This window comes from Zootoca vivipara, chromosome 17 (assembly GCF_963506605.1).
Source record: "Zootoca vivipara chromosome 17, rZooViv1.1, whole genome shotgun sequence".
NCBI classification, from domain to species: domain Eukaryota; kingdom Metazoa; phylum Chordata; class Lepidosauria; order Squamata; family Lacertidae; genus Zootoca; species Zootoca vivipara.
Genome location: NC_083292.1, coordinates 4,822,714 through 4,836,895, shown reverse-complemented (window position 1 = coordinate 4,836,895; position 14,182 = coordinate 4,822,714). Strand labels below are relative to the sequence as shown.

The window sequence follows — 14,182 nt, the reverse complement described above, 5'->3', positions numbered from 1 at the left end:
CTTTATAGGTCAAAAGCAGGATTTTGAATTGTGTTGGGAAACAGACCAGTAGCCATGGGAGCTGTTGTAACAAGTGAGTTATATGCTTATATATATTATTTATTACCTTTTTACAATTTTTTAAAAAACTACTTTCCTAACATGTCTGAGTTTGCGCCGAGTGTTCTGTTGTAGAACTTGAATTTCCTCACTGGAGAAAGGCAAAGAGCTGTTACCGGGATTTTTAGGTTTCTTGATTGCAAAGCATAGAAACGTAGGAAGCTGTCACAGAGCATGCCTTGATCCATATAGCTCAGCTCTGTCTACTCTGACTAGCAGTGTCTCTCCAGGGCTTCAGAGATGCCAGGAACCTCTTGCATGCAAAACAGGTGCGCTACCACTGAACTGCAGCCCCTTCCCCTTAAATGTGCTCCAATGAACAGAGCAATGGCGTTACACCTCTGGGTACAAATTCTGTTCAGCCATGGACTCTCTGGATCGACTTGTCCTGTGTTGCCCCTCTATAAAGCCATAACAATAATAGCTTGTTCCCTCCTTATTAGGATAGTAGGGTGGGGGTCTCATTAAATGAGAGGTTGCACTGAAAGCAGTGTTTCTCAAACTTTGTTCCCCAGCTGTTGTTAGACTACAAGTCCCATTATCCCTAGCTAGCAGGTCAGGGTTGATGGGAGTGGAGCTGGACAATACCTGGTTTTCAACATCATGACATAGCAGCAGCTACAGCTCGGCTGCTTCTTCCTCCCCATGTACAGTTCCCTATCCCTGCTGAAGAGCACAATCTTGCTGGTGAAATCTCCTGGGCATTTGTTAGGGGCTGTCTTGAGGAGACAAGTGCCTGTTTATCTCAATGGTGCTTGCCCAAGGGTGAGTTCCAGTGGCTCCTTTGAAGCAATATCACGACTGTTGTGCAAATCTGCCTTACCTTTGTGTTCTGTTCTTCTTGAATAATCCCAGTCTTTAAAGCTACTTGTCTCTCTAGTGAGGGATTTCAGTCCATGTTCCATTATCTGATGTAGGATTTTATTCATGTGAATTACCTTCTAAAAGCATCTGCTTTTCAGAACTCTCCAAGCCTTAGTAGAATCAGCTTACAGAAAAGGGGTGATTTATAATCCTTTCTTTTAATCATTATTGCTTTTCCACTGACAGCGCCTTTGTTTCTTTCTCTCCCCCCTCCCTTTTTTCATAAGACTTGTAGCAGATTGCAGCAGCCCCTGTTTGCATTTGTGTCTCCATTATGTAAGGGCAATTAAGTGACCTTCAGCACCTGAGTTGCTGGGCACAGGGATGTTGCAGAAAGCAGAAGAAATGTAGAGTCTTGTGCAGAACCTGGCAATGGTCACATCCCTGAATGCTAGGAATCCTTAACTGACATCCTTGGATTATAACTAAGGCTGCAGCCTTGAATTAATTTTACAGCGTAGTCTTATAGATGCCTACTCAGAAGAAAGTCTCATTGAACTTCCTGGGGCTTATTCCCAGGTAAGGGGTTATAGGATTGGAGGCTAAAAAGGTCTTCCCTATTAAAAATAATATTTATTAAAAATGCAAATGCTACCCACTATCATAAAATAGGCCACTCTAATCTGATATAAAATTAAAGAATAATATTAAAGAATGAAAGTAAATTGTATTATTCTGGACAGTGTTACACTTTCGTGTATAGGCAGCCCCTTGTTTACACGCCTTCAATATGGGCATGACCATGCATATACATGCATTGTTCAGAACCCGGAAGTGACCTGGAAACGGCATAAAGACATCACTGAAAGGGTAGAGTGTTTGCAGGTCTTTTCAATTATATGTGATTTCACCGACGCTTACAGTGCCGTGGAGCATAACCCCTGCGTAAACTGGGTGCTGCCTGTACTTAAAGAAAAAATGATAATTTTAGAAAGAGAGGCATTATCCCCCTCTTCTCCACCAAAGGAGGCATGCCTCTTCAGGTATGTTGCTTAATTCACTGGCTCATATTTCTGCAATTAAAAGAGCTGGTGTGGTGTAGCAGTTAGACAGTGGAACTAGGACCAGGGATGCCCACTTTAGGAATCCCCTCACGGTGTGATCTTGGGTCAGGCACTGTCTCCCAGCCTAACAGGGTTGTTGTGAGGATAAATTGGGATGGATGGGAAGAAGAGAATTGTGCTTGCGCCCTTAAACTCTGAATGGAAGGTGGCATATGAACGTAGTTAACACACCTAATTATAGCCTGTACTTTCCAGTTAGATTATGTCTTTAGAAAGCATTATTATTATTATTTGTACCCTGCCCATCTGGCTGAGTCTTCCCAGCCACTCTGGGTGGCTCCCAATCGATATTAAAACAATACAGCATTAAATATTAAAAACTTCCCTGCCTTCAGGGCTGCCTTCAGATGTCTTTTAAAAATAGGATAGCTGCTTATTTCCTTGACATCTGTTGGAAGGGCGTTCCACAGGGTGGGTGCCACTACCGAGAAGGCCCTCTGTCTGGTTCCCTGTAACCTCACTATCTTGATTTCTTTTAAAAAAACCCAGAGCCATAAGAATACGTTTTTAACATAACTGAGCAATATTTATTTTTATTTGAATGATTTATATCCTGCTTAACTACCATCTTCTCTAACCAGTGTACAGAAAATACAATTTGGGAGAGGTAAAAACAGTTTAAAGCTGTTGTCTGCTAGAGTAAGGGGGAAAAATTTCAGTGGGCACTGTAATATACATGAAACAATCTTGAAACCATCTAAAAAAAGTTTGTACCATCCAATAATAATGGTAAAGCTGAGTGTTTATTTGGCACATATTAATAGAGTGCCTGTCTTGGCCATAGCTGCAATAGCAGCCCTTTTGGGTGGGTCAGTATTAGCATCACCAGACAGGGAGCTGAGGCTGAGAGGCGATGGCTTGCCAAAGGCAACCTAGCAAGCTTGCAGCCGAGCAACTGTGCTCTTGGCTGCCACACTCTGCACCAGCTCTCAATGAATTATTTTTGAACCGCTTTTGTGTAAAACAGTCAAAGTGACTTACAAACGACAAAGAAATGGAAGAGAAAACCAGGCGAAACAAAATAATAAAGTAGTAGCATTAAATAATCATCTTGAAATGACAAATGAAGAGCAGCAGACATAAAGTTCCTTAAAACCAACAGATCGGTCTGAAATGCTTTGAAACATGAGTGCAAGATGATCACCCATCCAGCCAATGATTGAAGTTTCCAAACTTCCACAGGTGACACATTTGCAGCAGGTTAACTATTATTTTATTATCTATTGAATATTATCTATTGAATTTATTATCTGTTGAATCTTGCCCAGGGCAACCCAAAGCAACTCGCAACTGGACAGACAGACCAAAAAATCATCCTACATTAAAACCAAGAGAAAAAGATAAATATATATAAAACATTCACCTACTTCTAAAAGGCCATAGACACTTAGAGGCCAAAGGACTGGTCATAGAGGAACATTTTCACCAGGTGCCTAACGAACTGTAATGGAGGCGCTAGGCGAGCCTCCCTGGGGAGAACATTCCATAAGCGGGGAGCCACTGCAGAAAAGGCCCGTTCTCGTGTCGCCACCCTCCAGAACTCTCATGGAAGAGGCACACAAAGAAGGGCCTCAGGTGATGATCGCAGGGTCCGGGTTGGTTCGTATGGGTAGAGGTGGTCCTTGAGCTTCTTTAAGAGCCCACTTAATGGTTTTGGCCTTTGGAACATACTATGGCAACAGATTTCATAGACTGGAAGTCCCTCCCTAGAGAAGCTAGACAGGCTCCTTCCTTGCTGTCCTTCTGCCAGCAGGTGAAGGCATTCATGTTCCAACAGGTTTGGGGAAACGGTTGCTTTTAATGAAGGGGCTGGTGTCATGCTGTTTTTATTATAATGATTGGTATGGCTTTCATAGATTTTATATATGTTTATAGTTTTACGTTGATCAATGTTTAATTGCTTTTTAATTATTTTTTCTATGTTTTTCTGATTTTCATTTTTATATCTAGCTTGTGTCCCATTAAGGAAAAAGGCGGGGTATAAATTAACCTAATAATACTTAACTGTTGTATGTGAAGCCCTTCTGCTTTGCTTGCTTTAAACTGCCCTCCAGGACTGGAGTGATCTCTTTTATCGATTGACAATCAGCTCTCATTTCTTGAGATCTTTCTTCCAGGATGTCCATTGTCATAGCAAGGGCAGACATAAGAGACAGGGTGCCTCAGTTGGGACCCCTAACTCGGGCTACAGAAGCAATTGGAGCAGAATCATAGAACTGTATAAGCATAGAGTTGGAATTGTAAGGTACCCCATGGGTCATCTAGTCCAACCCCCTGCAATGCAGGAAGAACTGTATTTCAAACAGTTGCTTTCCAGAACAGCCAACTTTAAGTTGCTCAGAACACTGGCCCAACACAGAGCCTAAGTGAGCCCCCCCCCCCAGCTCTGAGCTAGAAGCCAGGGTATGGGGACTAGTTTTTGCAACAGTGGAATCTCCTTCCTCAGCAGGAGGCGCAGAGCTTGCCATGTTTTCCTGGTCTCATTTCAGAGGTTGGGGACACCCCAAATTTGCCAGCCCCTCTTCCTCTGTGTGTGATGTTACGATAACGCCTTGGGCGGACATAGAATCACAGAATCAGAAACATGTTGGGCTTCTCAGGCCTTTACAAGAACCAGCCACAGAAAGTGCTGCGGCCTGAGAGGATGGGGAGGTTTCGCAGATGTCTTTTGCTGATAAGTTGCTGCCTGTTTCCTGATCTCTACTCCTTTCCTCCTGTTTGTGTGTGTGTGTTTAGCCAGTGCTGCCCCACACGGCCGTGTGCCTGGTGTGTGGGGAAGCAGGGAAAGAAGATACGGTGGAGGAGGAGGAGGGCAAGTTCAACCTCATGCTCATGGAGTGTTCCATCTGCAATGAAATCATACACCCAGGATGCCTCAAGGTAAGGGCTCTCTGAGGTGGGGTCCAGAAGCTGCATCAAAACAGGCCTTTGTCATGTTTTTTGCAAAATGATGGCATGTTTGGCAGTCCTTTCCTTTTACCCGCAGCCACCACAGCCTACAACCTGCCCGACCACTCGCAGCTCAGTAGCCCACGGCTCTTTGTTGCCTGAAGCCAAAAGACCAGTAGGGCCCAGGGGAAGCCAGATTACCCTCCTGCTTCTGCAGTCCTGAGCCAACAGCAAAAAGCAGAATTCTGAACACACAAGTAATGGATAGAATTCTCTGCCACAAGATGTGGTGGTGGGCACTGGTGCCGGTGGATTTAAAATAAGATTGAACAAATGTATGGTGGTGCTGGAGGAGGACACTATCAGCCATGATTAAATGGAACCTCCATGTTCGGGAGCAGTGTACCAGGTGCTAGGGACATCCAGTGGAGCATTGCTTTGCCCTTTCTGAAGACTATCTCATTGGCCATTCTGGAGATGCCGAGACTTGATGGACCTTTGTCTCTGATCCAGCAGTGCTCTTTTAATATTCAGGAGTTCTCTGGCATTCTCTTCTCTGCCCAAAGGGCTCTGTCTGCTATGGTGCATACAATTTCAGATTCTTGGATCTGATGCCTGAAGACACTAAAGGGGAAAATGGCACGTCAGCAGACCCAGATCCAGGCAGGCAGGCTTATGGCAGGGTTCTGGGCCAGCCTGCCTGTAATTACGCTTGCTTGTAATTGCCCCCATATGATGAATGCCTGGAACGTCACTGCAAGAGGGTGGTGGCGCAAATTAGTTTCCCATTCAGACTGGGGTATAAAGAATAAAATTGTTGTTATTTGTTAGGCCCAAGGAAGAATTTCCCAGTTGCATTTCTTGGATCTGTTGTATGCTCCAACCCTCCCTTGCTAGCCTTGTTATCCTCTCCCATAATATTAGTTTGGGAAGCCTTTCTTTTCTTCATTGTGAAGACCTTGATATGGTTTATAGACTAGACTTTAGAATCCAGGAAAATCCCCATGTGGGTGTAGAAGTAAGATTTTCAGAGATTGGAGAGAAGGGCAAGGTTTATTTGTGCTTACGCTAGATGAAGCAGAATAAATTGGATGAAAGATTCAAAATGTAGTTGACTGACATAAATTGTAAACTATCAGCACATTTTCAAAGAGCATTTTGTTTAAAAACGCCAAGCCTGTATATTGGGAGCTGATCTGTAGCCTCCTGTTCTGTGTCTTTTTCCTCCCAGGTGCGGGAGTCAGACGGCCTCGTCAACGAAGAGCTGCCCAACTGCTGGGAATGCCCAAAGTGCAACCACGCTGGCAAAACTGGGAAAGTGAGTTTCACTGGAATTAATTGTGTTTGCTGGGAGGGAGCTGTGCTTTTTCCTTCCTCTTTTTTTTTTTTTAAACACACACGCTAAGTTGCTAATCTCACTGCTGAGTAGGAGTAGCTGCAAATGTGCCCAAGGCTTCTCCCTTTGCTTCACAATGCAGCAGGGAGATGACTCAGCGCAGGGAAGATATCTTGGATAAAAGTTTTGTCTGCTACTACTAATCACTGAGCAACCCCAGAGAAGTTTCAAGAATCCCTCCCCCCAGATTGTTCTCTGCTTTCTCCCACAAAAAATGAGAAACATTTGTGTGTGTGTAGCAGTTCGAAAGCACGTCAAAATGCAAGTAGATAAATAGGAACCGCTATAGCGGGAAGATAAAATGGTGTTTCCGTGTGCTGCTCTAGTTTGCCAGAAGCAGTTTTGTCGTGCTGGCCACATGACCTGGAAGCTATACGCCGGCTCCCTCGGCCAATAATGCGAGATGAGCACTGCAACCCCAGCGTCGGTCACGACTGGACCTAATGGTCAGGGGTCCCTTTACCTTAATATACAGTGGTACCTCTAGTTAAGAACTTAATTCGTTCCAGGAGTCCGTTCTTAACCTGAAACTGTTCTTAACCTGAAGCACCACTTTAGCTAATAGGGCCTCTTGCTGCCGCCATGCCTCCGGAGCACAATTTCTGTTCTCATCCGGAAGCAAAGTTCTTAACCTGAGGTACTATTTCTGGGTTAGCAGAGTTTGTAACCTGAAGCGTTTGTAACCTGAAGTGTCTGTAACCCGAGGTACCACTGTAAATATAAAACCAGACACGCATTAAGGACAACTCTCTTTCCATTCCATATTAACCGCTGTGAAGATTTGAAGATATAAACCTACTCTTGACTTGTCTTTCTACTTTTAGTTTAGTTTTTGTAAAGAGACTAAATATAAAACCTTACTTACTATACATGTATCTCTGTGGTGTTTAAAATATATTTTTCCCCTATGGACTAATTTAACACACTTGATTCAGTCACTTCTGGCCAGAGGCAGACAGGGGGGAAAGAGGTGCAGGGTGTGTCTCTTTAACCCTTTCCGAATCCCAACCCTGTAGCTTTAACTTCCCTTGTAGAGTTTTATATATAACTACAATTTCACCTTGTGCGGGGGTTCAGTTCCAAGGGTTCCTCATACACTTCAACTGCCCTGTGCAAGCATCCTAACCCTTCCCACAGCTGGTGCACTGAGTGGGCCTTTCCTTGTAAGCAAAGGCAGAGAGCTTAAAAGCTCTTTTCACACCAGGAAAGTGTTGCATGGATTGAATCTGTGCAATTTCAACTGTGCAAGATTGAAATCACACAAATTAAATGTGTGTAAGATGTGATTGTACTGTTATTGCACTCTTAATGTGTCTTTCCCCCTCAACCCTTGAGGGCAGGAGCTAGCACAGGCATCCCCAAACTTCGGCCCTCCAGATTTTTGGACTACAATTCCCATCATCCCTGACCACTGGTCCTGTTAGCTAGGAGTCATGGGAGTTGTAGGCCAAAACACCTGGAGGGCCGCAGTTTGGGGATGCCTGAGCTAGCAGGTGGAGCCAACTGTTGCTGGCCCTTTATCTCTGGCTTGAGAACAGTGACTCCCTTTTTCTCTAGAGAGAGAGCTGAGAAGTTTCCCTCTGACTTTATAATAATGTGGGCACAGGCCCTTGGGAAGGAATCAGTGGGTTGAATTTCTGCTGCCACTTATAAGCTGTGATGCAGGGTGAAAAATTTACATTTCATAATATCATTAGTGACAGTAAATGGCTGCCAGTTTCAAATACAGTATTTGGTAAGCTTGGCAGTTTCAGTAATAATTAATATTTTTCAGCTGAACTATCCTTTTGCCTCTCTATAAAGTTTTTACAAAGATTCCAGTAAATTTCACTGGGTGTGGATGCCAGCAATCTTTCTAAAGCTTTGTTTACTAAGTGAAATCACTTTCTAGAGGCAGGGTGGGAAGCCTGTGCCCCCCCCCCCCCAGATAGTGCTGACCAGCAACTTCCATCCACACCTGGAAGCTCAGAGGTTTGCCGCCTCCCATTTTCCAGAAAACCCACATTACTACCTATAAGCCACGATGCAAAAGCATAAGATATAAAGTTTGCTTGTGTGCTTTGTCTCTCTGGCGTACAAGCAAAAGCGCGGACCAGGGTTCAAGTATGCGTCAAACCTGCCCGGCTCTCTGCTGAAAGAACAGAAGATCAACCGAGAGAACAAAGAGGTTGTTCCAGATGCCACCAAGCGGAAAGTCGAGTGCGAGGAGCCCCCTCGGAAAAAGTCCGAGGACCACCCCAAGAAGTCTCCTGTTGACCCTCTTTTGAGGAGGAAGTCTGAGGAAGTCCACCCACGGCGGAAACGGAAATTTGAGAAGCCTCAAGAGCCTGCAATGAGGAAGCGGGTATGTGTTCTGTGTGTGGGGGGGGGGGTGTTGTTATTGGGCCTCTTTGGGGAGACCTTAGAGGTGGGAAATGGCCTTGTGAGTGAGGCCTTGTGGAAATGCTCCCAGCCTGCTTGCCCACCTACGTGGATCAAAGCTAGCTTTTATGTGACATATCGGAACCCACAAACCTGCTTGTGGGAATAATAATAATAATAATAATAATAATTTATTATTTATACCCCGCCCATCTGGCTGGGTTTCCCCAGCCACTCTGGGCGGCTTCCAACAGAACATTAAAATACACTAATTTCTTAAACATTAAAAGCCTCCCTAAACAGGGCTGCCTTCAGATGTCTTCTAAAAATCTGGTAGCTGTTTTCCTTTTTGACATCTGATGGGAGGGCGTTCCACAGGGCAGGCGCCACCAGACAGGACTCTAGCACTCTCCCGCCCCAGCCCTGTTCCCACGGTGGAGTCTACCTCTTCCCGAAGCTGAGCAACTTTATCTGCAAAAAACTTTGCAAAATCGTTGCAGGAGATCATGCGGCCCGTACTGGGAAGTTGCTGTCAGGCAGGTGTCTTGAGAAGCAAGCCCAAGTGCTGCAGCAAAAGCCACAATAATAAGGCTTGGTCTTTGAGCATTCAAACGCATGAGTGCTTCACTGGTGCTACCTTGTTGCAGTACCTACAACAGCCCTGTAAGGTAGGTCAGTATTCTCCATGTTGCAGAAGACGGGCCATTAGGCAGAGTGGCTTTCTGAAGGCCACGGCAGAGGCAAGGAGACCAGCCAGGGTCTTCTGATTCAGTGATCCAGCCTCTTGGGCTGCAACCCTGGATGCATGCTTAACTTTCAGCTTCCTTCTCAGCGGACATGCTTAGGATCCAACGGTTAACCACTATCACTAATAATTATTTGACCTCTACCCTTTCCCTCTTTACTTTAACTATTTTATCATCATTTTTTTTAAAGGCAGTTGCATCTCATTTATAGCTCTGCTCTGGGTGATACTAATATTTGTACAACATGTTGCATAGATGTGGGGGAGATGTTGTATGAATGGTAATATGTTAAAAAACAATAACTATTTAAAAACAAAGTATGCAGTGCCTGCTCTCTTGTGCTTCAGGGGAAAGCAGGAAAGACTCTGGCTGTTGCCAACGGTCCATTCAGTTTCTAGAATTAGGGAGGCCCCCAAATGATAAACTTCCACTTTATGATGTTCTTTGGAAGACAAGAGAGTGAAGAGGGATCTTAGGTCTGTGTTAGAGCACAGGTATTGCATGTGAAAGGTCCAAGGTTCAGTACTCAGCACCTCCAGTTAAGAAGAAAAGAAATAATCAAATAACAAGTGATGGGAAAGGGACCCTGAAGAGGCACTGCCAGTCAGTGTAGACATCACTGACCTGGGATGCAATAGCTTCCTGCATTGCTAAGATTACAGCCCGTTCCTAAAACAAACCTCCTTTCCTGTCTCAGCCACTAGGTGGCACTTATGGGTCTTTTGAGACTGGTGTTGCAGTCCCAACTCAATGCGCATCTTTGGGGCTGGCAAGGTCACATTTTTTTTAGCGTGTTTTTCCTGGGTGTTCTGTGGACATGGCAAGGTGAAAAAGCCCTTCCCTACATCCTGCTTTGAGGATTTCACAAGAGATCAGAGGATACCATCCATCCTCTCAATCTCCCTCCACCATCCCATCCTTGGAGCTCTCATAAATGTTTCCCATTCCATTAACATCACCTTTTAACCATTCCTAAATACCGGGTCCTGGTGCAACCGAGTGGCAAAGATTTGTGATCTAGGAAACACTCTGTTCAAATGTCACCTCATCTGAAAACTCCTGAGGTAGCCTTGAGCAAGGCAGTGGTGATTTTAAGTGTCTTAACTAATAAGTGGGTATACACAATTTTAAAAAGCAGCCTTGCCCACAGGCTTATAGTCCGCTTCATTATCTCCTTGCATTTACACTGTGGGTATTGATATTCATACTATCCAATATTTTCAGCTATTTTTAAAATCTGTATTCTAAGAAAGAAAGAAATCATGTATTTTATCAAGGGAAGTAATAGTACCACTGTATTCTGCTTTGGTAAGACCTCACCTGGAGTACTGTGTCCAGTTCTGAGCACCACAGTTCAAGAAGGATACTGAAAAGCTGTCTAGAGGAGGGCAACCAAAATGGTCAAAGGCCTGGAAATGATGCCTTATGAGGAACGGCTTAGGGAGCTGGGTACGTTTAGCCTGGAGAAGAGAAGGTTAAGGGGTGATATGATAGCCATGTTCAAATATATAAAAGGATGTCATATAGAGGAGGGTGAAAGGTTGTTTTCTGCTGCTCCAGAGAAGCGGGCATGGAGCAATGGATTCAAGCTACAAGAAAGAAGATTCCACCTAAACATTAGGAAGAACTTCCTGACAGTAAGAGCTGTTCAGCAGTGGAATTTGCTGCCAAGGAGTGTGGTGGAGTCTCCTTCTTTTGAGGTCTTTAAACGGAGGCTTGACGGCCATCGGTCAGGAATGCTTTGATGCTGTTTCATGCTTGGCAGTGGGTTGGACTGGATGGCCCTTGTGGTCTCTTCCAACTCTATGATTCTATTATATTCTATGCAGTTCTTCCTGCAGGTTACCTAAATCCCCTTGGATTCTATGGGAATTAAATAGTTCATTGGTGTACAGGATTGCAGTCCTTGGTCACTGAAATGTCCTACAGAAATGTTACGTACAGTGTGTGTGTGTGTGTGTGTGTGTGTGTGAGAGAGAGAGAGAGAGAGAGAGAGAGAGAGAGAGTGAGCTAAGTTGTCTATACTAAGTCTTGTCTCTTCTGCTCTCTCCCACCCCCCAATCCCTTTCTGGCCACAGTTAAAACTAGGCAAAGAAGAGAAGCTGTTCAGGAAAAAGGTACTATATTAAATGGTGTAGATTTCTTCCATTACTTCACTCACCTATCCAGTGACTTACTTGTAACTATTCTGGAAATGGCAGGTTATGAATCTTAAATTGGGGGGGGGGCAAGCTGGTGTGTCTTCTGCAGCTCTGCCTACACACCTGGAATCTTACGTTTGATTAATTATTGGTTCTTGCAACATGGAGATACGGTTAGCAATGAAATTCAGTCCCCCTCCCTGTGAAAAAGAAAAGAAGGCCTGCTGTTTTACTCTGCCTCTGTGAAATCCTCCCAGGCCTATGGTCAAATGTCAACCTGAGTTTAAAAAATTGTGATTTGGATGCAGAATGCCCATCATATAGCTAATTTGTTGTATGTCCTTCCTCCACATTAAGACCATGTTTTGGATGACATTTATAGTTAAGGGAATTTCTTGAGAATCTCAAGGCCCACCTGCACCACTGACTTAATGTTGCTGGAGCTGTAAAAGGTTGGGCTGTATAATACCAAACTGTAATTCCGAGGGCTTTTTGTGGGAAGTGCAGGTGATCTTTTTAAGGGCCCAAGCTTTCTTCACAAAGCTACAGTTGCCACTGAAAGGAAAGGCCCCATTGAAAGCAGTTTTAGTCTATATAGGGTTGAGGGATGCCCATTGCCTTTATACTGAGCCAAAACCTTCCCTTTCCAGAGGCGATCGTGGAAGGCCACAGACGACCGAACTGCCCTGGTCAAGCCTCTCAGGCGCTTCAAGCAGGAGCCTGAGGACGATCTCCCAGAGGAACCTCCGAAAAGCAAGGAGAGTGACCAGTCTCGCTCTAGCTCCCCTACGGCGGGGCCAAGCTCAGAGGGCACAGAGTCCCGAGACAAGAAGAAGTTCAAGATCCGGCGGAAAGCCCGCCTCCCCAACAAGGAGCTGAGCAAGGAGCTAAGTAAAGAGCTCAACCAGGAGATCCAGAAGACAGAGAACAGCCTTGCCAATGAGAATCACCAGCCCATCAAGTCTGAGCCAGAGAGTGAAAATGAGGAGCCCAAGCGGGTGCTGTGCCCCGAGCGGCCTCACCGCTTCAGCAAGGGCTTGAATGGAACCCCCCGAGAACTCCGGCACCAGCTCTTGTCGAGCCTCAGGAGCAGCACCCCCCGGGCAGCTGCCCGGCCTCCCCGCTCCCTCTCGCCCCCCAAGTGCATTCAGATGGAGCGTCACGTCATCCGGCCACCCCCCATCAGCCCACCCCCAGACTCACTCCCGCTGGATGATGGGGCAGCCCACGTCATGCAAAGGGAAGTCTGGATGGCTGTCTTCAGCTACCTCAGCCACAGCGAACTGTGTCTCTGCATGAGGGTTTGCAAGACCTGGAACAGATGGTAAGGAGCATCGGAGGTGCTTGCGTCTTGGTGGTGAGCAGGATTGCCAGGGCCATGGTATTTGGAAAAATAAAACTCAAGAAAAGATTCCAGTGCCACCTGCAGAATCCTGTAAATCTTGGCTTTGTTTAATAAAAGGGGGGTGGTTCTAGACCTCTTTATTTCTTTTAAAAGGTGCAGTTGAGATGCTGTGGTCATATTTCTAATATCTGAGTTTGATGGGACACTGATAATGGCTTTGGAGGGGGTTTGGTTGGGTGTTCCAGGGAATTAACTTCCTGCTCACTTATTTCTTAAAATCCAGTGTGATTCAGTTTCTGGAACGTTGGCCAGAGTTTAACACACTGCTCAGCTGCAATAATTATCCAGGTATCCCTGAAAATATCATGGGCTCAATTCATGCAAGGTCCTGGATAGCCTGTGACCCTCTAGATTTTGCTGGACCACCTTTTCGCATTGTCCTTAACCAGTGCTTCCCTCCCCCAAAAAATGTTTAGGGGTACTCTCATTTTCCTATTCATATTGAAATACTGCCCCTCAATGAGGCCAAACTTAGATTCACAAAATGTTTAGGGGTATGCGTACCCCCAGAAAAAAGCACTGTCCTTAACCATCAAGCACATTGACTGTCCGATAGGAGTTGGGAGTCCAACAAAATCTGGAAGGCCACAAGCTCCCAGCCCGTGTGTTAGGTGTTTACCACATGTTCAAGGAAGTCCAGGTATCTGTATCCACATCAACAAATGAATAATTCTCATCCTATTTATAAACTTCTTTCTGATGCAAAACCCGAGCTGCTCATTGTAGGCTTCTGATTTCCCCTGGGTTTGTTTGAGGTTTTTAAAGAAATTGTGTAGGTCTCTTTGTCCCAAGTGTCAGACCAGCTTTCTTATGAAACCTTCTTCCTGATCTGCTTAGGTGCTGTGATAAAAGACTGTGGACCAAAATAGACCTAAACCACTGTAAATCCATCACCCCTCTCATGCTCAGTGGTATTATTAGGAGGCAGCCGGTCACGCTTGATCTAAGTGGGACAAACATATCGAAAAAGCAGCTGAGCTGGCTCATCAACCGGCTCCCAGGTAGGTCTGCAGTGGCTACAATGTGCCGAGGGAGTCACACACATCTGCTACCTTTTGTGGGAAAGAGGCCTAAATGAACACTATTCTCTTCTGCTCTACCTTGCTGAGGCCCAGAGATGGACATCACAGCCTCAAAGCCCAGTTAACTGCTTTCAATGTTGCAGATAGTAATACTGTCTGGTTTCCTGAGTGGCCACAGTCTGGCCCTGGTAGAAC

The 14,182-nt window shown here is 45.2% G+C and overlaps 1 protein-coding gene across 4 annotated transcripts in view; it reads left to right on the top strand.

Annotated features, from left to right (window-relative positions):
- The window catches only part of KDM2B (lysine demethylase 2B), a 91,204-nt gene that overhangs the window by 72,978 nt on the left and 4,044 nt on the right, over positions 1-14,182 (top strand). For all 4 annotated transcript variants that reach the window (XM_060269258.1, XM_060269259.1, XM_060269261.1 and 1 more), the window contains 6 exons: positions 4,764-4,907; positions 6,148-6,235; positions 8,385-8,656; positions 11,498-11,536; positions 12,211-12,884; positions 13,803-13,966. In XM_060269258.1, the coding sequence (XP_060125241.1) occupies positions 4,764-4,907; positions 6,148-6,235; positions 8,385-8,656; positions 11,498-11,536; positions 12,211-12,884; positions 13,803-13,966 (1,381 nt within the window). The remainder of the gene's footprint in view (positions 1-4,763; positions 4,908-6,147; positions 6,236-8,384; positions 8,657-11,497; positions 11,537-12,210; positions 12,885-13,802; positions 13,967-14,182) is intronic.